This window comes from Juglans microcarpa x Juglans regia, chromosome 3S, assembly GCF_004785595.1.
Source record: "Juglans microcarpa x Juglans regia isolate MS1-56 chromosome 3S, Jm3101_v1.0, whole genome shotgun sequence".
Lineage (NCBI taxonomy): Eukaryota > Viridiplantae > Streptophyta > Magnoliopsida > Fagales > Juglandaceae > Juglans > Juglans microcarpa x Juglans regia.
In genome coordinates, this window is record NC_054599.1 from 11,546,085 (window position 1) to 11,566,405 (window position 20,321).

At 41.2% G+C, this 20,321-nt stretch overlaps 1 protein-coding gene across 1 annotated transcript; it reads left to right on the forward strand.

Moving 5' to 3' along the window:
* Positions 1-243: 243 nt before the first annotated feature.
* LOC121258687 lies at positions 244-1,902 on the forward strand. The gene is made up of 2 exons (XM_041160230.1): positions 244-1,519; positions 1,643-1,902. The coding sequence occupies exons 1-2, from the start codon at positions 244-246 to the stop codon at positions 1,900-1,902; spliced, it is 1,536 nt and encodes a 511-aa protein (XP_041016164.1).
* Positions 1,903-20,321: the final 18,419 nt, after the last annotated feature.

The window sequence follows — 20,321 nt, forward strand, 5'->3', positions numbered from 1 at the left end:
ATGGAGAAGATTTTTAAGGCTCTTTTTTGTACAGATAAACAGAAAGTGGAGTATGCCACTTATATGCTGGCAGATGAAGCAGACAAATGGTGGACCTCTACACGGGAACTACTGTAGCTTGATCTTGGCGAGGGGGTACCCATCACTTGGGATCATTTCAAACAGGCATTTTTGAACCGATATTTTTCCCCAACACTTTGTGAGGTGAAAGCTAGGCAGTTTATTGACCTAGTACAAGGAACCATGACAATGGAATGCTACACTGTGACGTTTGTGGAATTATCACTATTTACAAGTTATCTAGTACCCGATGAGGAAAAGAAATGCGAAAAGTTTGAACGGGGCTTGCAATCGAGAGTTCGAAGTCGCCTGATACCCCTGAGGATCCTTAATTTCACCGACTTGGTCACACGAGCCACCTTGATTGAAGAAGACATGAGGGCGAATGCGGAACTATTCAATCAAAGTAAACGCCAACAACCTCTACTTGAGCCCAATAGAAACAAAAAGCCTGCCCCCAACTACCGATCACAGTCACCTCAGAGTATTCCAATGAATCCGGTTTGCCAGAATTGTGGAAAGAGGCATCAAGGAAGCTGTTTAGTGGGCCAGAATGTTTGCTTCAAATGTGGGCAACCAAACCATATGGCTCGAGACTACCCAAGGAATGCGCCACCTCTAGCTACAAAGAGTGGTCAAAGGCCTACCGCACAAGCTAGAGTCTTTGCCCTTACCCCAGGAGACGCTGAGACATCTAACGAGCTGGTTACAGGTACCCTTCTATTATTTTATCGTCATGCTACCGCTTTATATGATTCGGGTGCCACACACTCTTTTATAGCACGTGCCTATGCTTGTTTGAATGAAAGAGTACCAGAGTATCTTGATTGTTCATTATCTGTTGCAACACCTACCGGTGAACATATAATTTGTGATACCATACTTAGGAATTGTCCCATTGAAATTAGTGGGAGACACCTCCCAGTAGACCTGGTGATATTTGAGATGTTGGGATTCGATATAATCTTTGGGATAGATTGGTTGTCTCGAAACCATGCATGCGTTGACTGTTTAAAAAAAAAAGTGGTATTGAAACCCTCGGGCAAGGAGGAATTTAGTTTTTGCACAAAGAGAGGAAATGCCCCACCCCAATTGATCTCGGCCTTACAAGCGACCAGATTACTAAGACAAGGATGTTCGGGATTCCTAGATAGTCTAGTAGCACCACCTGTAGAGGGACCTAAACTTGAAGATATCCCCATTGTCAGGGAATTTCTGGATGTGTTTCCAGAGGATCTTCTAGGGTTGCCTCCAGATCGAGAGGTTGACTTTTCAATCGACATCCTACCAGGAACAACACCTATATCAAAGGCAACATACCGTATGGCTCTAGTAGAGCTAAAGCAGCTTAAGGAGAAATTGCAGGAGTTGTTGGATAAGGGTTATATTCACCCTAGTGTATCACCATTGGGCGCACCAGTCCTGTCTGTGAAAAAGAAGGATGGTTCTATGCGACATTGTATTGACTATCGAGAACTAAACTGGGTGACAATTAAAAACAAGTACCCACTACCCAGGATTGATCATTTGTTTGACCAGTTATAGGGGACCCAAGTTTTCTCTGAGATTGATCTATGATCAGGTTACCACCAACTTAAGATCAAGCCGGAAGATATTTTGAAGTCGACATTTAGAACACGATACAGACACTATGATTTTTTAGTCATGCCATTCGGTTTGACGAATGCTCTAGCAACTTTCATGGACATGATGAACAGAGTGTTCAGGGAGTATGTTGATCAGTTTGTTGTTGTTTTTATCGACGATATTCTCATATACTCCAAAAGCCAAGCAGATCATGAGGGACACTTGAGGGTTGTGTTGCAGATATTAAGAAATTAGTAATTGTTCACGAAATTCAAGAAGCGTGATTTCTAGTTGCAAGAGATTACTTTCTTAGGACATGTTATGTCAAAAGAAGGAATTTCAATAGACCCGATGAAAATTGAAGCGGTTGTGAAATGGGCCAAGCCAACGAATGTGAATGAAGTTAGAAGCTTCTTAGGTCTTGCAGGATATTATAGGAGGTTTTTCGAGGGATTCTCCAATATCGCAGCCCTGTTGACTAAGCTGACAAGGAAAAATGAGGTTTTTGTGGACAGAAGATGTGAAAGAAGCTCTCAAGAGCTAAAGAAGAGACTAGTGATAGCACCTGTACTCACTGTTCCCTCGGGCAATATTGGATTTGTTATTTACAGTGATGCTTCTCTCAAGGGATTGGGTTGTGTCTTGATGCAGCATGGGATGGTTATCGCTTACGCTTCTTGACAACTCAAGAGTTTTGAAGAGAATTATCCAACACATGATCTAGAGCTTGCAGCAGTTGTGTTCGCCTTGAAGTTATGGAGACACTACCTACATGGGGAGAAGTGCAAGATTAATACAGACCATATGAGCCTAAAGTATTTCTTTACTCAGAGAGACTTGAATATGAGATAGCGTAGATGGTTAGAACTTTTGAAAGATTACGATTGCAACATCAACTACCATCCGGGTAAAGCTAATGTAATGGTGGATGCTCTAAGTCGGAAGTCGTCCTCTGGTACCCTTGCTACTATGTATACCCCACAGAAGCATATTTTATTAGATATGGAGCGGGTAGGGATAGAGATGGTTATGGATACTCATGATCGATTGAGTAGTTTGACCTTGGGTTCGTTGTTGATATACCGAATAAAGGCTGCCTGAACTAATGATTCAGAGTTAGTGAAGATCAGAGGAGAGGTCAAAGAAGACAAAAGGCCCAAATTTACAGTATTTGAGGATGGCACCTTAAGATTCAAAGGAAAAATATGTGTTCCAAATGTTAAAGAAATTAGAGAGGTAATCTTGAGAGAGGCTCACTGCTCACTCTATACCGTTCACCCAGGTAGCACTAAGATGTATAGAGATTTCAGGCAACAGTTTTGGTGGAGTGGTACGAAGCACGAGATAGCTAGCTACGTGGCTTAGTGTTTAACATGCAAGCAGGTCAAGGCAGAGCATCAGAGGCCTTCCGGGTTATTACACCCACTCCCTATACCTGTTTGGATGTGGGATGAAATTGTTATGGATTTCGTGTCAGGCTTTCCTATAGCACCAGGAGGTCAGGATGCAACTTGGGTAATCGTCGACAGGTTGTCAAAGGCAACTCAATTCATTTTGATTCAGATGACGTATTCTACAAATAGGTTGGCAGAACTTTATGTACGCAAAATCGTCAGACTGCACAGAATCCCCTCTAAGATTGTGTCGGACAGGGACACTCGTTTCACTTCAACATTTTGGAGGAGTGTACAAAAAGGGTTTGGGACAGAGTTGGCTTATAGTACAGCCTTGCAACCCCAGACAGGTGGACAGTCAGAGAGGACAATACAGATATTGGAGGACATGCTTAGAGCCTGCGTAATAGACTTCAAGGGCAGTTGGATTAAATACTTACCTTTGATCGAATTTGCATACAATAATAGTTACCAAGAGAGCATTCAGGAAGCACCATATGAAGTCCTTTACGGCCACAAGTGCCAGTCCCCCCACTATTGGGACGAAGTGGGAGAATGTAGAATCCTTGGACAGGAGATTATTCAAGATATGCATGAGAAGATAGTGGTCATTCGGAAGAAGCTCGCTATTGCACAAGAGCGATAGAAAGAGTATGCAAATTAGAGACGTTAAGAGTTACGATTTGAAGTAGGAAGCAAAGTATTCTTGAAAGTGGCACCGATGAAGGGAATTATGCTATTCGGTAACAAAGGCAAGTTGAGTCCAAGATATTTAGGCCCTTCGATGAACTAGAAAGGATTGGAGTTGCAGCTTACAGGTTGGCCCTCCCACCACAATTGTCGGCTATTCACGATGTTTTCCATGTCTCCCTACTATGAGAATATGTTTCGAACCCTACACATGTACCAGAGTAGGAGCCTCTCCATGTCCGCGAGGATTTGACCTATGAGGAATTTCGAGCTGGGATTCTTGCACAAAAGCTCAAGTATTCTGCAAGAAGGCAATTCCAATGGTCAAGGTGCTTTGGAGCAACCACATGGAAAAAGAGGCCACCTGGGAGCTAGAAGAGGACATGAGGATCAAGTATCCATATTTATTCGATTGAGGTACGTTATCTTGAGGACGAGATTTCTTGTAAGGGGGGGGGGAGATTGAAACATACGGGTCCAAATTTAGGGCTTAAAACTAGTATTTTATATTTTTATTTTTTTATTGTCTTTATTATTTTTATCATCAATTTAGGAATTATGCTATCTGATAAATGAAAACAGTGATTCTTTCCCTATGAAAACCTTTGTATAGTTATCCATTAGTTTCCATATTAGAATAGTTTCCTAGTTTGAAACTACAACTCGACTCTTCAAAATCCTCTCAGAAATCCATATCCTCGTAGGAATAATTTTCCAAGTGTAGCCAACTTCAAACCCTAGCATACCTACTGAGGACTCACGCCACTCCCCTCCCCATCGTCTGTCAAATCCCACATAAACCCTCTGTTTTAAATGCCAAAAAAAAAAAAAAAATACGTAGAACTCACTTTCGCATAAGCAGTATATACCCTGCCCAACCACCACCGACCACCCTAGGACATCGGAGCATGGCTGCCAAGAAATTGCCTACCAACCCAACCCCGTTGAACCCACTCCTTTCAGGTAAGTCCCCGAAGGGATCTCTCTCTCTCTCCTCGTGATTTTCACTTCTCAATCTAACTCTCTCTCTCTCTCTCTCTCTCTTTCTCTCTCTTGCATTGCACCACTGCCCAGAGGACCCAATCGTGTCGCCGGTCGCTTCCAACAACCTAGAGCTATTGTCGCCTCAGCCTTATTCTCTCGATGAGCATTGCACAACCACCCCTTTTGTTCTTAGTTCTGTCCCTCTATTACATGATGAGAGCCTTTCCCCTGTAAGCCTATATCTTCCTTTATACCCAATTTTCCCAAAATACCCAAGCCCATTAGGATAATTTCCCAAAATACCCTTAAAACATCTGATAGCTTGTTTTATAGGCTTCCGTAAACCCTCTTGACGAGACCTTGTTTTTTTAAAGTGGACTGTTTTCCCCAATTGGCCCTGGGCCTCCCTATATTTTAATATAGTTATTAAGTTATATTATGGCTCTTGAATAATATTAATATGTAGTAATTTCTAATTGAATATGTATTATATTATCTCTATGATATGATTTTAAGTAGTTAGAACGCTAGACAAGTGCACTAAGAAATTAGTAACATCTAGTACAATGTATAGGTAATGCACTACAAGTTGGAAATCATGAAGTAGCGCTAAGAGGTAAATAGTATGATCATATAAATGCATGCATACTGTGAACATTATTGTTATGTATGAAAATATGATGTATTTATGTTGGTTATCTACGCTATGCTAAGAGACAAGTTAAGGTTAGATTTTGTTTCACGATCTTTGATATATGAGATTATGCTTGAATGAATGAATGTTACCAAAAGCACATGGAAGCCATGAGATGTTCATGCAGTAATTTAGGTGTAACACCCGGGCCTAGTGCCAAGTTTTCTTTTTACATATTTTGGGTTAAGTATGTGAAAAACCCAGTTAACATTTAAGAAAGAGCCCATTTATTTTTTTTATTCACTACATTTTTTTTTATGGACCATAAAGCCCAAATCCATGAGATTTTTTCTCTTGATCCCACATCCCATGCATGTACTTGAGCTTCCCACTAGGGTTTTCAGCAGCGGTAGATATATCATTACTTTGATCAAACAACCATATATATTTCTCCCAATTTTCTCTCCATTTGATTTTTAAAACTCCCCACCTTTACATGCCTCTTTCCGTTAGTCATAAGCATGCACGTATCTAAGGTATTTATTCACTCACTTGCACTTGCACGTCTCCTACGGCTCTATGGTTTTCTTTTTACGTTCAATCACCTTTATATATATATATACATACTTTCTGCAAAACACCAAGCCACAGCACCATAACACAGTTTCTTCACACCGTTTGAAAGTCAGCCCAACACCTCCACCACACACGTACGCTCGCAGCATGCTAACACTACGGCTCAGCCTCCACCAAACCTTTCACCAAGTTCCAGCCCCTGCCACCCTCTTCAACCAGCACTCCACTACCGCAAATGAGACAACAGAGATGCAACTTGGCATCATTTTCTGTGGTGTTGCTGCATCAGAAAAGCCAACGCTGTGTGCACTCAGCTGAACGAAAGTCACCCCGTTTCCCCTGCACAATGGAAGCCACTGGCCATTGCCCAACCCCATGAGAAACTGTAAACCACCGAGAATCACGAAAAGTCATTCCCCTATTTTTTATCATCAAAACACAGCCAATATCTCCATTGCGTAAGGCTCCTCTATGAGCTGCCCAACCACTAGGAGGGTTGCTGCGTGCAACCGTTGCCACCTCTACCTCGGGCTGCTATCACCCGCTGGAAATCAAGCCTCCACCGCCCCGTGATGTCCAGTGCCACCGTTCGAAGCCTCCATGCACAGCACATGGTGCGTAATCTCCCTCTCCGTCTCTCGCTCATCCCTCTCTTTCTCAGTACACAGCCTCTCTGTCCCGCCCATGTCTCAGCCACCTCGCAGCTGCCTCCCCACGGTGAGCCTCCATTGCACAACCTAACTCTTCCCTGCAAACAAGAAATAAAAATAGGTGTGTTGCCCTTTACGTAAGGTTAGGGAAGGTTTCCGAACAGAGATATTACCAGTTTTCCCTTGAGTTATAAGCCAAAGCATGTCTTTATATTTTTTTTTTTTTTGGACGTGAATTCACTGAATTTTATCCTTGGGTCTCAACGGTTGTTTTTTAGAAAATGTGTAATTATATTTTTATTTATATTTTAAAACTGAATCTAGTTTTGCTTTATACATATACAAAAATTGTATTTTTATGAAATATTTTAGATTTTAATGTATAAGTCGAAAGTGTTAATTGATATCAAGGTAATTTGGGAAGTGATTATATTTTAGGATTGTAAGAGTTTTAGATTGTTTTTTTTTATGGAAAATTAGGTTATGTAGTATTTTAGGTTTAAGCATTGATATATGTGTTTGATTGAAAATTTATGGGAGTACGTGACTATTTTATAGGTGACGATTGAATGTTGTTCAGTACTGCTGTGGAAAAATTCTGTTAAGCTAAGAAGTTTAGGTAAACGGAATTCCTATGCTGGACTTTGTATTAAGATAAAATGAGCTGAGGTCGATTTTTGGAAAATATACATATTTGGTTATGAAAATAAATTTGAACTACCTCAGTTATTAGTTATGCATTACTCATGAGATTCTGTTTAAGAAGAAAGTATTTTCTGTCATGACTGGTGTAAACATGGGCTTATTTTTGACATTCTGTTTCTGAACTTTGAAAAAAAGAGCAAATATGAAATTTTGTGCATAAATTATGTTTTGTGATATGATTTTGTTCTGTTCTGAAGATTTTCTATACTCTGGTATAATCTGATGTGATTTCTGAAAACCTCTGGCATAACATTCTGTTTCTGTTTCTAATCCATTCTGACCTTACCACGGGTGTAAAACTGTGGCCTCTGTTCGGGTTGGTACCAACTTTTCTGTTTTTGGTGCACCCACTTTGGAAACTAAGTGGTTTTCTGCGTGGTCTTTCCTATGTGCACACTCGGGGCTCTGAGAATGAATAAGGGGAAGATTCACATTCTGTTTCTGCTCGGTTGGCCACCGGGATTTGCACAACCCTACCACGGGGTTTAAACATGGTATATGTTCTAATATGATAAGATTAGATGTGATGTTTTAGTTTATGCTATGCCAAAGGGATTTTGATTTTGATTCTGAATATTTTTGAACTTTCGCTTTGATATATTTTAAAAACATGTTCTAACTCTACATTCTGAAAACAAATATTTTGATTCTGCATTCTGAAAGAAAGTATTTTGTTTTGCATTCTGAACTCTGTAAATGCTCATGTTTACACACTAGTTATGTCCTCTACTTACTGAGTTGTTGATAACTCACCCATTATCTCCATATATTTTTTAGATAATTTTGATGGTTCAGCTGGATAACAAGAGTAGAAAGTTTTAACAAGGAGTGATGATCGTAGTGGAATAACTGACTGAGGGTACAAGTGCTTATTTGAGAGTCGTAGTTAGTAAACTGATTTAATTTTTTTGGTTATTTTGTTTTGATAAGTTAAGGATATTTTCGAGTTTTGGAGAGTTTTTAATTTATGTTACTGAGAATTTCTTTGTTGTCCCCATGAAGGAACATAGATATTTAGGTTGCTTAAATGGATTAACATTTTATGGATTTTATAGTTGTGTTATTGAAGTTGATATTAAGTATTAAGAGTTAACTCTCCGGACCTTTGGGATAGGGGCGTTACATTAGGTCTAGTATGCCATGTAATAGAATAGTCATATTACATACGCCATATTCATGTAATACTTAGATGATGTATGCCATGTTTATGTAGCATTTAGATCTTGCATGCCCAAGAATGTCATAAGATGTTCAGATCATGTTATATATCATGTCATGTTATGCTATGTCATGTACAAGAAAATGCCATGTTATGTTTTGCCATGTACAGGAATATGTCATGTTATGTTATGTCATGAACAAGAATATGCCATGTTAAGAAAAGTTCATGAAGCCTAATGAGTTCTCATGCATTAAGAAAGATAAGGAGATTTAATGACAGTGCCATAAAATCAAGCGTGGTTAACCATAAGTTAAGTGAAACATGGACTCAAGCGTGTTTCACTTCATGGTGTTCAATTAAGTGAAACACGGAATCAAGCGTATTTCACTCCATATTATTCAGTTAAAGTGGAACACAGACTCAAGTGTATTTCACTCCATGTTATGCAATATTAGGTGAAACAAGGACTCAAGCATGTTTCACTTTAGATTATGCAAGATTAGGTGAAACACGGACTCACGCATGTTTCACTTCATGTTAAGTCAAGTATTATGTATTCATGTTACACGCATGCAATGAGTATATATGTATGTAATGTTTTCAAAAAGTTATGAATGTGATTCTGTGATGCTATATGCATGTGGTAAAGAGTCATCAGAAATTAAGTCTATGTCAGGCTATACTATATTTTATAGTATGATGTACTACTTACTGAGTATTCAACTCATTTTTGTTTCTCTTCCTGCTTTCTTCTATGCCTGATTTTTTATAGATGGTGATTATGATGATGCAAAACTGGATGGCGAAGTGTAGATCCAATACAAAGACTTAGGAAGAAATAAGTGATATTTTGTAATGTCCGTCCTTGTGGTGGGACTTTTTATAAATTGATTTTAGAAAAATGACAGGAATTACCATTCGATTTAAAACTTTTTATTTCCATACCCAGGGTGCAAGACTTTACATTATAAATGAAATGTGTTTTGAGAATAAAAGAGGTTTACAGTGAAAAACATTAATCTTAAGATATAAAGACCTCTCATACAATTAAACTCTCATGCCTAGACTTATGTGCTCTTCTATATGGGCCGTGTCCGTCCTAATGCGTACTGCTCATTCAGTTCCTATGGGGGGAGGGGAACACATAAAAACTAAAATGAGTCGATGACTCATAAGCACTACTTCATACGATTAAAATATAATAACATAGGTTTTCATTCATGCATTCATCATTTCATACATACTATACGTACATGCATACATGCATTCATTTGAAAACATCACTGGATGGAGTTTTTTTTTTTAAAGGGTTTTCTTTTCATAAAACGTTTCCCCCGTCAGTGTCTTCATTTCTTAAAGAATACGATGCATTCATACTTTTATACATTCTTTCTTATCACTTTCTTTGGCTTATACACATTGTTACGCCCCGTATGTTAGGGTTGGCGGTCTTCCTTTGGATCTGGATTCCACCAGTGGCCACGAGTTGGGAACCCCTTTCAGTCAAGTGGCAGCACTTGGTGCACTACCAATACTACTTACCCGACATTGCAATCTACTCATTCTTTTGATACCCTTTCTGTTCATTCATATGGCCGTTATGGATTTTCATACATTAAACGTTCAGTCCTTTCAATCCTTTTCATTTAACAGTTTATTCATGGAGAAACATCATTTAAGAGCATGGACTTAAACATCCTCTTTCATGGCATCATTTAAAGCATCAGTTCATGACATCCTTAAAACATCGGTTCATAGGGACGTTTAAAACACTTTCTTTGTGTCGTTTGAAGCATAGCCTAAAGCACAAGGCATAGGCCTCAACATTTATTTTTGTAGAAAACACATACAATAGGTACTGCGTATAGTCATCCATTCACATGCATACACTTAATACTTTGGGTGCTTAAAAATGGGCTTCCAAGACAGGTCATACTTTGGGTACACCTTTGAATACATAGCATGCTTTCGTAAAACATCTTTCGTGTCATTTTGTACGGCATCGTAAAGGAAAAGCATCTCATTTTCGTTTCATGTCTTTTAGAAAACTCTAGAAGAGTATGAACACAATACTTACCTAGACTCCATGCTACTTTCATATCATGTAGTCCATTCATGTGCGTGTCAGATGGCAACCTACATGCATAAACATAACCTTAACGTCATTCTTTATCTAATGCATAAGCAACTAAACTTAGAATAGAACTACACTTCACTGGATCCACTCTCCTTCTATCCCGTGCCCTTCACTATGCTAAAACCTTCGGGATCCACTTATCACTACATCTTCCAAACTCAAGGTCTTACCTCAAGTGCCCATCCACTAAGATGAACCGATGATTCACCTTAGGATTAAGACACTGAGACCTTCGTCTTACTCTTCATACTAACCTCATACCGATGCATGACTCAGACCTACTAAGTCATTCATCCCAATCCTAGACAATACACCCATCACTACCTTCATGCATCTTTGCTCACACTAAATCCTGATTCCCATACATACACGCCACATGGCTTTAAGCCAACTCTAAGGCTTAAGTACCATGTAACCATGCTCAAGACAGATTACCCATTACACATGGTAAATCCATCCAGCACATGTGTCTAACTAGATTACACATGTACCTTACCCCTTTACCACCTAAGATCAACATATAATTCGTTGATCACATGCTCATAGGGCCAAGCGCCATACTCCATTACCAACCTTCTCTTAACCCAGCTAGCATGACTCTTTATGCTACCCATCCCTCTTGACAGTTCATCCCAACACTTAACACGACAAGGCTTTGTTCACAACTATGCCTTACGTCACGTCATATAGCTCGAGACTACTACCAAGCTACATCGTGACCGTGTCACGTCACTTGACATCCAGCTACGTCATTTCTACGCCAACTCCTACCTCATCCTGAGTATGGTCTCTCACGTACTCCTAACACATCGTGACATCTCAGCATATTCCTGCTATGCCATTCTTACACTAACTCCTCACCCATCACAAGCATGACTTCTAGTTTAATCATATCACTTCGTGGCATTCCCTAGTCATGCTTCCACTGCACACTCTTACACTTGTTCTATCACTTCACACATACTCCCAGCCAAAAGTCAAGTACGATGACGCCTGTCACCTCAAACTACAGGCCACATCATAGCTACTTCGAGACACTATTCCACAGTTCCCGACACTAGTCACCATGCTCTACACCCATCAACTACGCAACCATCCTTGTCATTGTGACACGCCACACGGTGTATCACTGCACCTCATGGAGTACACGCCCGTGTACTCCCTTCACACACGCTATGCCACATCACCACTATGGCATACACGCCTTATGGTGCATCACTCCATCATATGGAGTACACTCCATGCGTACTCTCTTCACACACAATACGTCACACAGAGTACACTCCACGTGTACTCTTCCCAATCCACACTTGACAACACAGTCCACAACACTACACAACACACTTCCCAACTATGCCCAACACTTCACATACACAGAGCATCACATCACCACACTACACATCGAACTCCACAATTACTAGAAGCACAGTCCGCAACCTAACCAACTAATTAACATATAATATAAATAACAAAGGAGAGAGGGTAATACCATCGTTAGGGTTGACTTGTGCGTTGTTCGCTGACTATCATGGCTAGTGGCATAGGAAGCCACTAGCTTGGGCGGTAGCGATCACTACCATGACCTTACAACGGGGCTATCTCGGGGACCGGATCTAGAATTCTAGTGGGTGGATCTGGGCTATACGAGGGTAGCCAATATGGTGGGGAGTCCAGGGGTGGCAGCTAAGGCCGTGTACAGTGGCTGTCCAATGTGTATGGTGGTTATCCACCACATAAAGTGGCGGTTTGGGCTTAGGGCTAGGCTAGGGGAGGCTGAGGGTGGTCTCATGGTGGATGGGGTGGTAGAGCACGGCGGAGCCGTGGATTGACAAAGGGAACCCGTGTGTCTCAAAGCATGGAAATGGAGGAGGAGCTTGGCCGGTCATGGCCGGCCATGGAGAGGCTTAGGGGCTTGCTGGTGGAGTTGTGGGGGCTCCACGGTGGCGAATCTAGGCCGTGTATGAGGGAGAGTCCGTGAGAGAGTGAGAGAGAGTGGGGGAGCTAGGTGGCTCGGCTGGACATGGGGGTGGCTAGGGGAGGTCGCTGGTGACCAGAGGAGGCTGCGGTAGTGGTGCGGTAGCCAGGAGGTAGCGAACGACAGTGGAAATGGGAGAAAACCATGGGTTTTGTGCATGGCCTAGGGAGGAGCTACGGTGGTTGGTCGAGGGGAGGAGGAAAGGGGAGGCTCAGGGGGGCTCATGGTGGTGGTCAATGGCTTAGTTGGCCGCGTATAGCGGCCCTTAGGGCTGCACACGGTGAGGCCCTGCATGAGGAGTTGCGGGCATGGGTGGGAGAGGGTGGCTGCGAGGTGGAGGCTGGGTTCAATGGTGGGGGCTCACCGGCATGAGAGGACGTCGGTGGTGGTGGCTGTGAGGCCGGGCGGCGCACGGCGGCTCCAGGCTGGGCTAAGGGAGAATCAGGTCAGAGGGAGGAGAGCTTGCAATGTACGCGTGAGGGAGAAGGAAGAAAGAGAGAGAGAGAGGGAAGGGAAAAGTGAGGGAAAAAGAGAGGGGGCTTGGATATTTAATCTAGGCCCTTTATCTTGGGATCTTCAAAACAATCTAACGATAGGGAATTAAAACACTGATTTAAAATGCGTAAACATTAACTTAATTAAAAGCACTGAGAGGAATTAAGATAGAATATTATTTAAACTAAACTTTAGTTTATAAAATAATATTATTTCAACATTAATTAAAATGATGAAGTCTTATTTAATATATTTATGAGAAAAAACCATCTAATTAATTAGAGTTTTGAACATAATTTATATCCCATAATATTTTAAATAACTGAAATCATTTTAATAAAATGATATTAAAATGATTTCCTACAATTATGATATTTTTGGAGCTAGTCAAAAATATTATAATTGTCTTATTTAAAATAAGTTTTATTCAATAACACTGGAAATACTCGATACAAATATTTCCAGTGCATTTAAAATATTCGAGGGCTTTAAAGCACTGAGCTTACTTTAGAAATCACATAATATCTTTAAAATACAAATCGAAATTTTGCAGGCATAACGAGGCTCACAGTCCAATTTCCTTAGGTCAGAAAGAAGGAGCGGGGTGTTACATATTCACACAAGAACTAAATTCTTTTATGTCATTCGTAGGATTCGTTTATGATCTTTCACTTTACGTTCAGTTTTGAAACAATTATGTTCATTTTAGTTTTTGATGCTTTTCAATAAACGAGGTAATTTAGGACATGAATCTCTTTACTGGGCATTTTGTTATAAATGTTAGTAACATCTCTATCCTATGGGAACGGGGTATTACATAGCATCTCTCCATAGCAACGGGTCATGTGGGGGTTGACACTCATCATGTGGTAGAGCTCTACTTAGAACAATATTATTCTGAAACTCCATGTCTAATACATGAGTGCGATGATGTTCGAATCTTTCCATTTGCTGTCAATGAGCTCTCATCATTCGATCTCTCCTTATTTGCTGGTTCTGGCGACTATGTTCATGTCTTGCTCTAATTTGCACTACTGAAGATACAGACATGCGAGGGGTATTCCTATTATGAGCCATGCCCTGTTCACCGGTACGGTAGATGCACATATCATTACCAACATTCACAGATAACATAGAGACAGTTACACACAAGAAAACAGAACATAAACAATCAATTGATTCAATGATGAAGTTCATGAATACACAAATTCTAAGTTACAAACAAATGAGGATATTTAATCCTCATCGAATCCTCTCTTTTCCATGTTGCTTCTTGAAATTCTGGATTACTCCAAGAAGCCTTCACTAACGACACCTTCAGGTTCCTTAGTTGTTGTTCTTTGCCATCCACGATCTGAAAGGCCATTCTTCATAAGACAAATTCGGCTAAAGTTGTATGCTACCGGCTTCCATTACTACATGTAATCTTTCACCAAAGCTCATATTGAATGATGATACATGAGAGAAGTTGTTCACTCCTTGCATCTCAATTGGTAGTTCCAAACGATATGCGACTACACCGACTCTTTCCATAACTTCGAATGGTCGTTCATACCTGGGACTCAATTTCCCCTTCTTTCCAAACCATGTGACTCCTTTCATAGGTGATACCTTGACGTACATCCAATCTCCTACATCAAATTCAAAATTCCATTGCTTGTCGGTATGACTCTTTTAACGGCTTTGAGCTGCTTTCATCCTTCCTCGGATTAACTCCACTTGCTTTTGCATATCCTGCAAGTATTCCGGTCCTAGCAACTTTCTTTTACCTACTTCATCCCAATACAGTGGAGATCTACAGTTTCTCCTATACAAGGCTTCATAAGGTGCCATTTGTATTGTTGCCTGAAAGTTGTTATTGTAAGCAAATTCTATCAATGGCAAATCGCTTTCCCAATCACCACTTAACTCCATTACACAAGCATGTAGCATATCTTCCAGTGTCTGAATAGTTCATTCTGTCTGTCCGTCTGCATGCGGATGATAGGCACTACTAAGCCTCATATTCGTTCCCAACATCTTCTATAAACTCTACCAAAAAAGCGTAGTGAACTGCGTGTCTATCAAATACTATAGACTTAGGCACTCCATGTAATCTAACTATTTCCTTAACATAGACTTGCGAGAGCTTGTCCAACGAATCTGTGTTAGCAATTGGTAGGAAATGTGCACTTTTGGTCAAGCTATAAACTATGATCCAAATTGAATTATTTCCTGATGATGTCCTTGTTAAACCTACCATGAAATCCGTAGACACATCCACCCACATCCATTCTGGGATCGATAATGGTTGTAACTCTCCTACTAGCCTCTGATGCTCAGCCTTTTCCAACTGGCAAATTGAACATTTTGCAACAAAGTCAGCCACATCTCTTTTTATTCCATCCCACCAAAATTGTCTCTTCAAGTCCCGGTTCATTTTGGTGCTACCAAGATGAGCAGTATAAGGTGTACAATGAACTTCTTTCAGATTCCTTTCCTTTAACTAAGAAATATTAGGAATCACTTTCCTCTCTTGATAACGTAACATCCCATCCTTGTCAATCGAGAAGTGTTGCGGTCCTTTGGCTTTCAGAATTTTCTACCGCAATTTCTCCAGTTTATCATCCTTATTCTGTCCTTCGATGACTTCCTTGTTGGTCAACAACACAATCTCCTACACCACTGTAAACCTAACACCTCTTGGCGGCTATCCTATTAGCAATTCCCTCAATCTAGCCAGAAGTGATTGCATGTCGGCTGGGTCTTACGACTAAGGGCATCTGCTAACACATTGGCTTTTCCGGCGTGATACTTGATCACACACTGGTAATCGCTAATCATTCTTACCCATCTCCTCGGTCTCAGGTTCAGGTTCTTCTAACTAAACAGATACTTGAGACTTTTATGGTCAGTGTATACCTCATACTTTTCTTCATAAAGATAATGTCTCCAAATCTTTAACACAAAAACTACTGTAGCAAGTTCTGAATCAAGAGTAGGATAATTCTGCTCATGGTCATTAAGTTATCGTGAAACATAAGCGACAACTCTCTCCTTTTGCATCAAAACACACCCTAATCCCATCTTAGAGGCGTCACTATAAACTGCATACGCCTTATGAGGCTCAGGCAAAGCCAACACAGGTGTTGTGGTTAATCTTCTCTTGAATTCCTAAAAACTCATTTCACAATCCTTAGTCCACACGAACTTGGCAATCCTCAATCCTCATTTCACAATGTCGTTAAAGGACCAGACAGTTTAGAAAATCATTCAACGAATCTTTTATAATATCCTGTTGTAATGGCCGTCCTTCTGGTGGGACTTTTTATAAAATGATTTTAGAAAAGCCGACGAGAATTACCATTCGATTTAAAACTTTTTGCTTCCATACCCAGGGTGCAAGACTCTACGTTATAAAATCAAATGTACTTTGAGAATAAATGATGTTTACATCGGAAAACATCAATTTTAACAATAAAAAGGCCTCTTATACATTTAAACACTCATGCCTAGACTTCTGTGCTATTTCCCATGGGTCGTGTTCGTCCTGGCGCGTGCTGTTCATTCAGTCCCTATGGGGGGAAGGGCATGCATAAAAACTAAAATGAGCCGATGACTCGTAAGCATTACTTCATACAGTTAAAATATAATAACGTAGGTTTTCATTCATGCATTCATCATTCCATACATACTATACGTACATGCATGCATGCGTGCATTTGAAAACATCACAAGACGGGGATTTTTCCTTAAAAAGGGGCTTTCTCTTCTTGAAATGTGTCTCCCATTAGTGCTTTCATTTCTTTAGAATTCGATGTATTCATACATTCATACATGCTTTATTATCACTTTCATTGGCCAGTACACATTGTTACATCCCGTGTGTTGGGGTTAGCGATCTTCCTTTAAACCTGGAATCAGCCCATGGCCACGGGTTCGGAATCCCTTTTTAGTCAGGGTGCAGCATTGGGTGCACTACATGTACAACTTACCCGGCATTGCAATCTGCCCATTCATTCAGTACCCTTTTCATTCATTCATGTGGCCGTTGCATATCTTCATCCATTAAATGTTGAGTTCTTTCTTTCAGTTCAGTCCTTTCAGTCCTTTATTTTTAGTTCATTTTAGCTCTATCTTTCATTTAACAGTTCGTTCATGGAAAATGTCATTTAATAGCATGGGCTTAAACATCGTCTTTCATGGCATCCATAACATCGGTTCATGGCATCCTTAAAACATCAGTTCATAGGAACCTTTTAAAACATCATACTTTATTCGCGTTGTTCAAAGCATCAGTTAAAGCATCAGGCATCAGCCTCAACATTTCTTTTCGAAGAAAATACATACAATAGATATAGCGTATAGTCATCCATTCACATGCGTACAATTAATACTTTGGTTGCGTAAAAAGGGGCTGCCAAGAAGGGTCATACATATGTATACATTTGAACACTTATACTTAGCATGCTTTCGTGAAACATCTTTTGCGTCGTTTAGTAAGGTGTCGTAAGGGAAAAGCGTTTTATTTTCATTTCGTGTATTTTAGAAAACTTTAGAAGAGTATGAACGAAATATTTACCCAAACTTCATGCTACTTTCATATCATGTAGTTCATTCATGTGCGTGTCAGAAGGCAACCTACATGCATACACACATTCTTTACGTCATTCTTTATCTAATGCATAAGCAACTTAAACTAGAAATAGAGCTACACTACAATTGGAACACCCTCCTTCTATCCCGTGCTCTTACGTGCCCTTGACTATGTTAAAACCTTCGGGATCCACTTACAGTCACTACATTTTCCAAACTCAAGGTCTTACCTTGAGTCCCCATCCACTAAAGTGAACCCATAATTCACCTTAGGATTAAGATACTAAGACCTTCATCTTACTCCTCCTATTGACAACATTCCAACATATGATTCCGACCGATGGAGTCACGCATCCCAATCCTAGACAATACACCCATCACTACCTCTATGTACCTTAGCTCACACTAATCCTCATTCCCATCCATGCTTAGGACAGATTACCCATTACATATGGTGAATCCGTCTGGCAAATGTCTCTCACCAGATTACACATGTACCTTACCCCTTCATCACCTAAGATCAACATATATCATGTTGATCACAAGCTCATAGGGACAAGCGCCATACTTCGATTCCAACCTTTTCTTAACCTGGCTAGCATGACTCTTCATACTACCCGTCCTTTTTGACAGTTCACCCCAACACTTAGCACGACAAGACTCTCCATTCACAACTACGCCTTACGTCATGTCACGCAGCTCAGGACTACTTCCGAGCTACACCATGACTGTGTCATGTCACCTGACATCATTTCTACACCACCTCCTAACTCATCGTGAGTACGGTCCCTCACATATTCTTGTCACATCATGACATCTTGTCGTGTTCCTGCTACGCCATTCCTACACTAACTCCTCACCCATGACAAGCACGACTACCAGTAACTAGGTCACTTAGTGACATTCCCCAGTCATGCTTCTATTATGCACTCTTACACTTGTTTTGCCACTTCACACATACTCCTAGCCATAAGTCAATCACGGTGACACTTGTCACCACAAACTACAAGCTACATCACAGCTACTTTGAGACATTGTTCCACAGTTCCCACACTACTCAACATGTTCTACGCCCATCAACGACACAACTATCCTTATCTCTGCGACATGTGACATGATGTGTCACTTCACCTCATGGAGTACGCTCCACATGTACTCCCTCCATACACGCTACGACCTATCACCACTATAGTGTACCTGCCACATGGTGCATCACTCAACCACATGGAGTACACTCCACGTGTACTCCCTTCACACACGCCATGCCTCATAGAGCACACTCCACTTGTACTCTTCCCATTCCACCTTACACTAGGAGGGTATATTTTACATAAACTCTCCTTATCCCACACTTCGCCACAAGAGTACACTTTACGTGTACTATCTTCCCAATCCACACGACGTCACATCATCACTACAACACATACTTCACAACCACACTTCATAGTACAGTCCACAACACTACACATCATACAACATAGATATGCCCAACTCTTCACGACACGGCGCATCACAATTACTAACAGCACAGTCCACAACCTAACCAACCAACTAACATTTATAACGAGGGATAGAGGGTTGTACCATCGTTAGGGTTGACCCGCGCGTTGTTTGCTGACCGTCATGACTGATGACGTCAGAAGGGTCGTACGTGGCAGTTAGCCATGCACAGTGGCTGTCCACCATGTAACGTGGCTGTTTGGGCTTAGGGCTAGGCTAGGGGAGGCAAAGGGTGGTCGTTGTGGTGGCTAGGGTGGTGGAGCATGGTGAATTTGGAGCTATACAGTGCACCCGAGAGTGTGAGGGTTCTTGTGAAGCTAGGGGCGGTTGGGGACAACGGCTAGACATGGAAGGACTTAGGAAGTGCCGTGGAGGGTCATGGTGGCGATGGAGTGGTGGCACGGTGGCTGGAGGCGACGGATCTAGCAATGAGGTGGAGGAACACCCGTGAGAGGGTGAGAGAGCGTGTGGGAGGAGGGAGGCTCGGTTGGGCATGGGGGTGGCTAGGGGAGGTCGCCGGTGGCTAGAGGAGGCTTTGGTGGTGGTGCGCTGGCCAAGAGGCGGCGGAAGGCGATGGAAAGGAGACAAACCTATCGGTTTTGTGCGTGGCCTAGGGGGTGGTCAATGGAGATCTATGGTGGTGTTTGGTGGAGCTAGAGGCTGACAATGGTGGTGCTATGGCGGTAAGAAGTGAGGAACCCGAGAGGAGAGAGGGGCTCGTGTGGGGGAAGAAAAAGCTGTTGTGCAGGACTTCGACGGTGGGGGATGCTCATTGGTGTGAGGGGAGGCCGGTGAGGTGGTCGGCATCGCCACATGGTGGCTCATGGCGGTGATGGGGGCTGAAGAAGGAGATCAGGTAAGGGGAAGGGGGGTTTCCATCGGGCTCAAGGGGAGATGGAGGAGAGAGAGGGGGAAGGTAAAAGTGAGGGAGAAGAAAGAGGGGTCTGGGTTTTAATCCTATTCCCTTTATCTTGAGATCTTCAGAACGATCTAATGGTAGAGGATTAAAACACTAATTTGAAAACACGTAAACATTAACATAATTAAAAGCTTTGAGAGGAATTAAGGTAGAATATTATTTAAACTAACCTTTAGTTCCTAAAATAATATTCCTTCATCAATAATAAACGATGAAGTCTTATTTAATATCATTAAAATAATAAAACTATTTAATTAATTAGAGATTTCAACAAAATT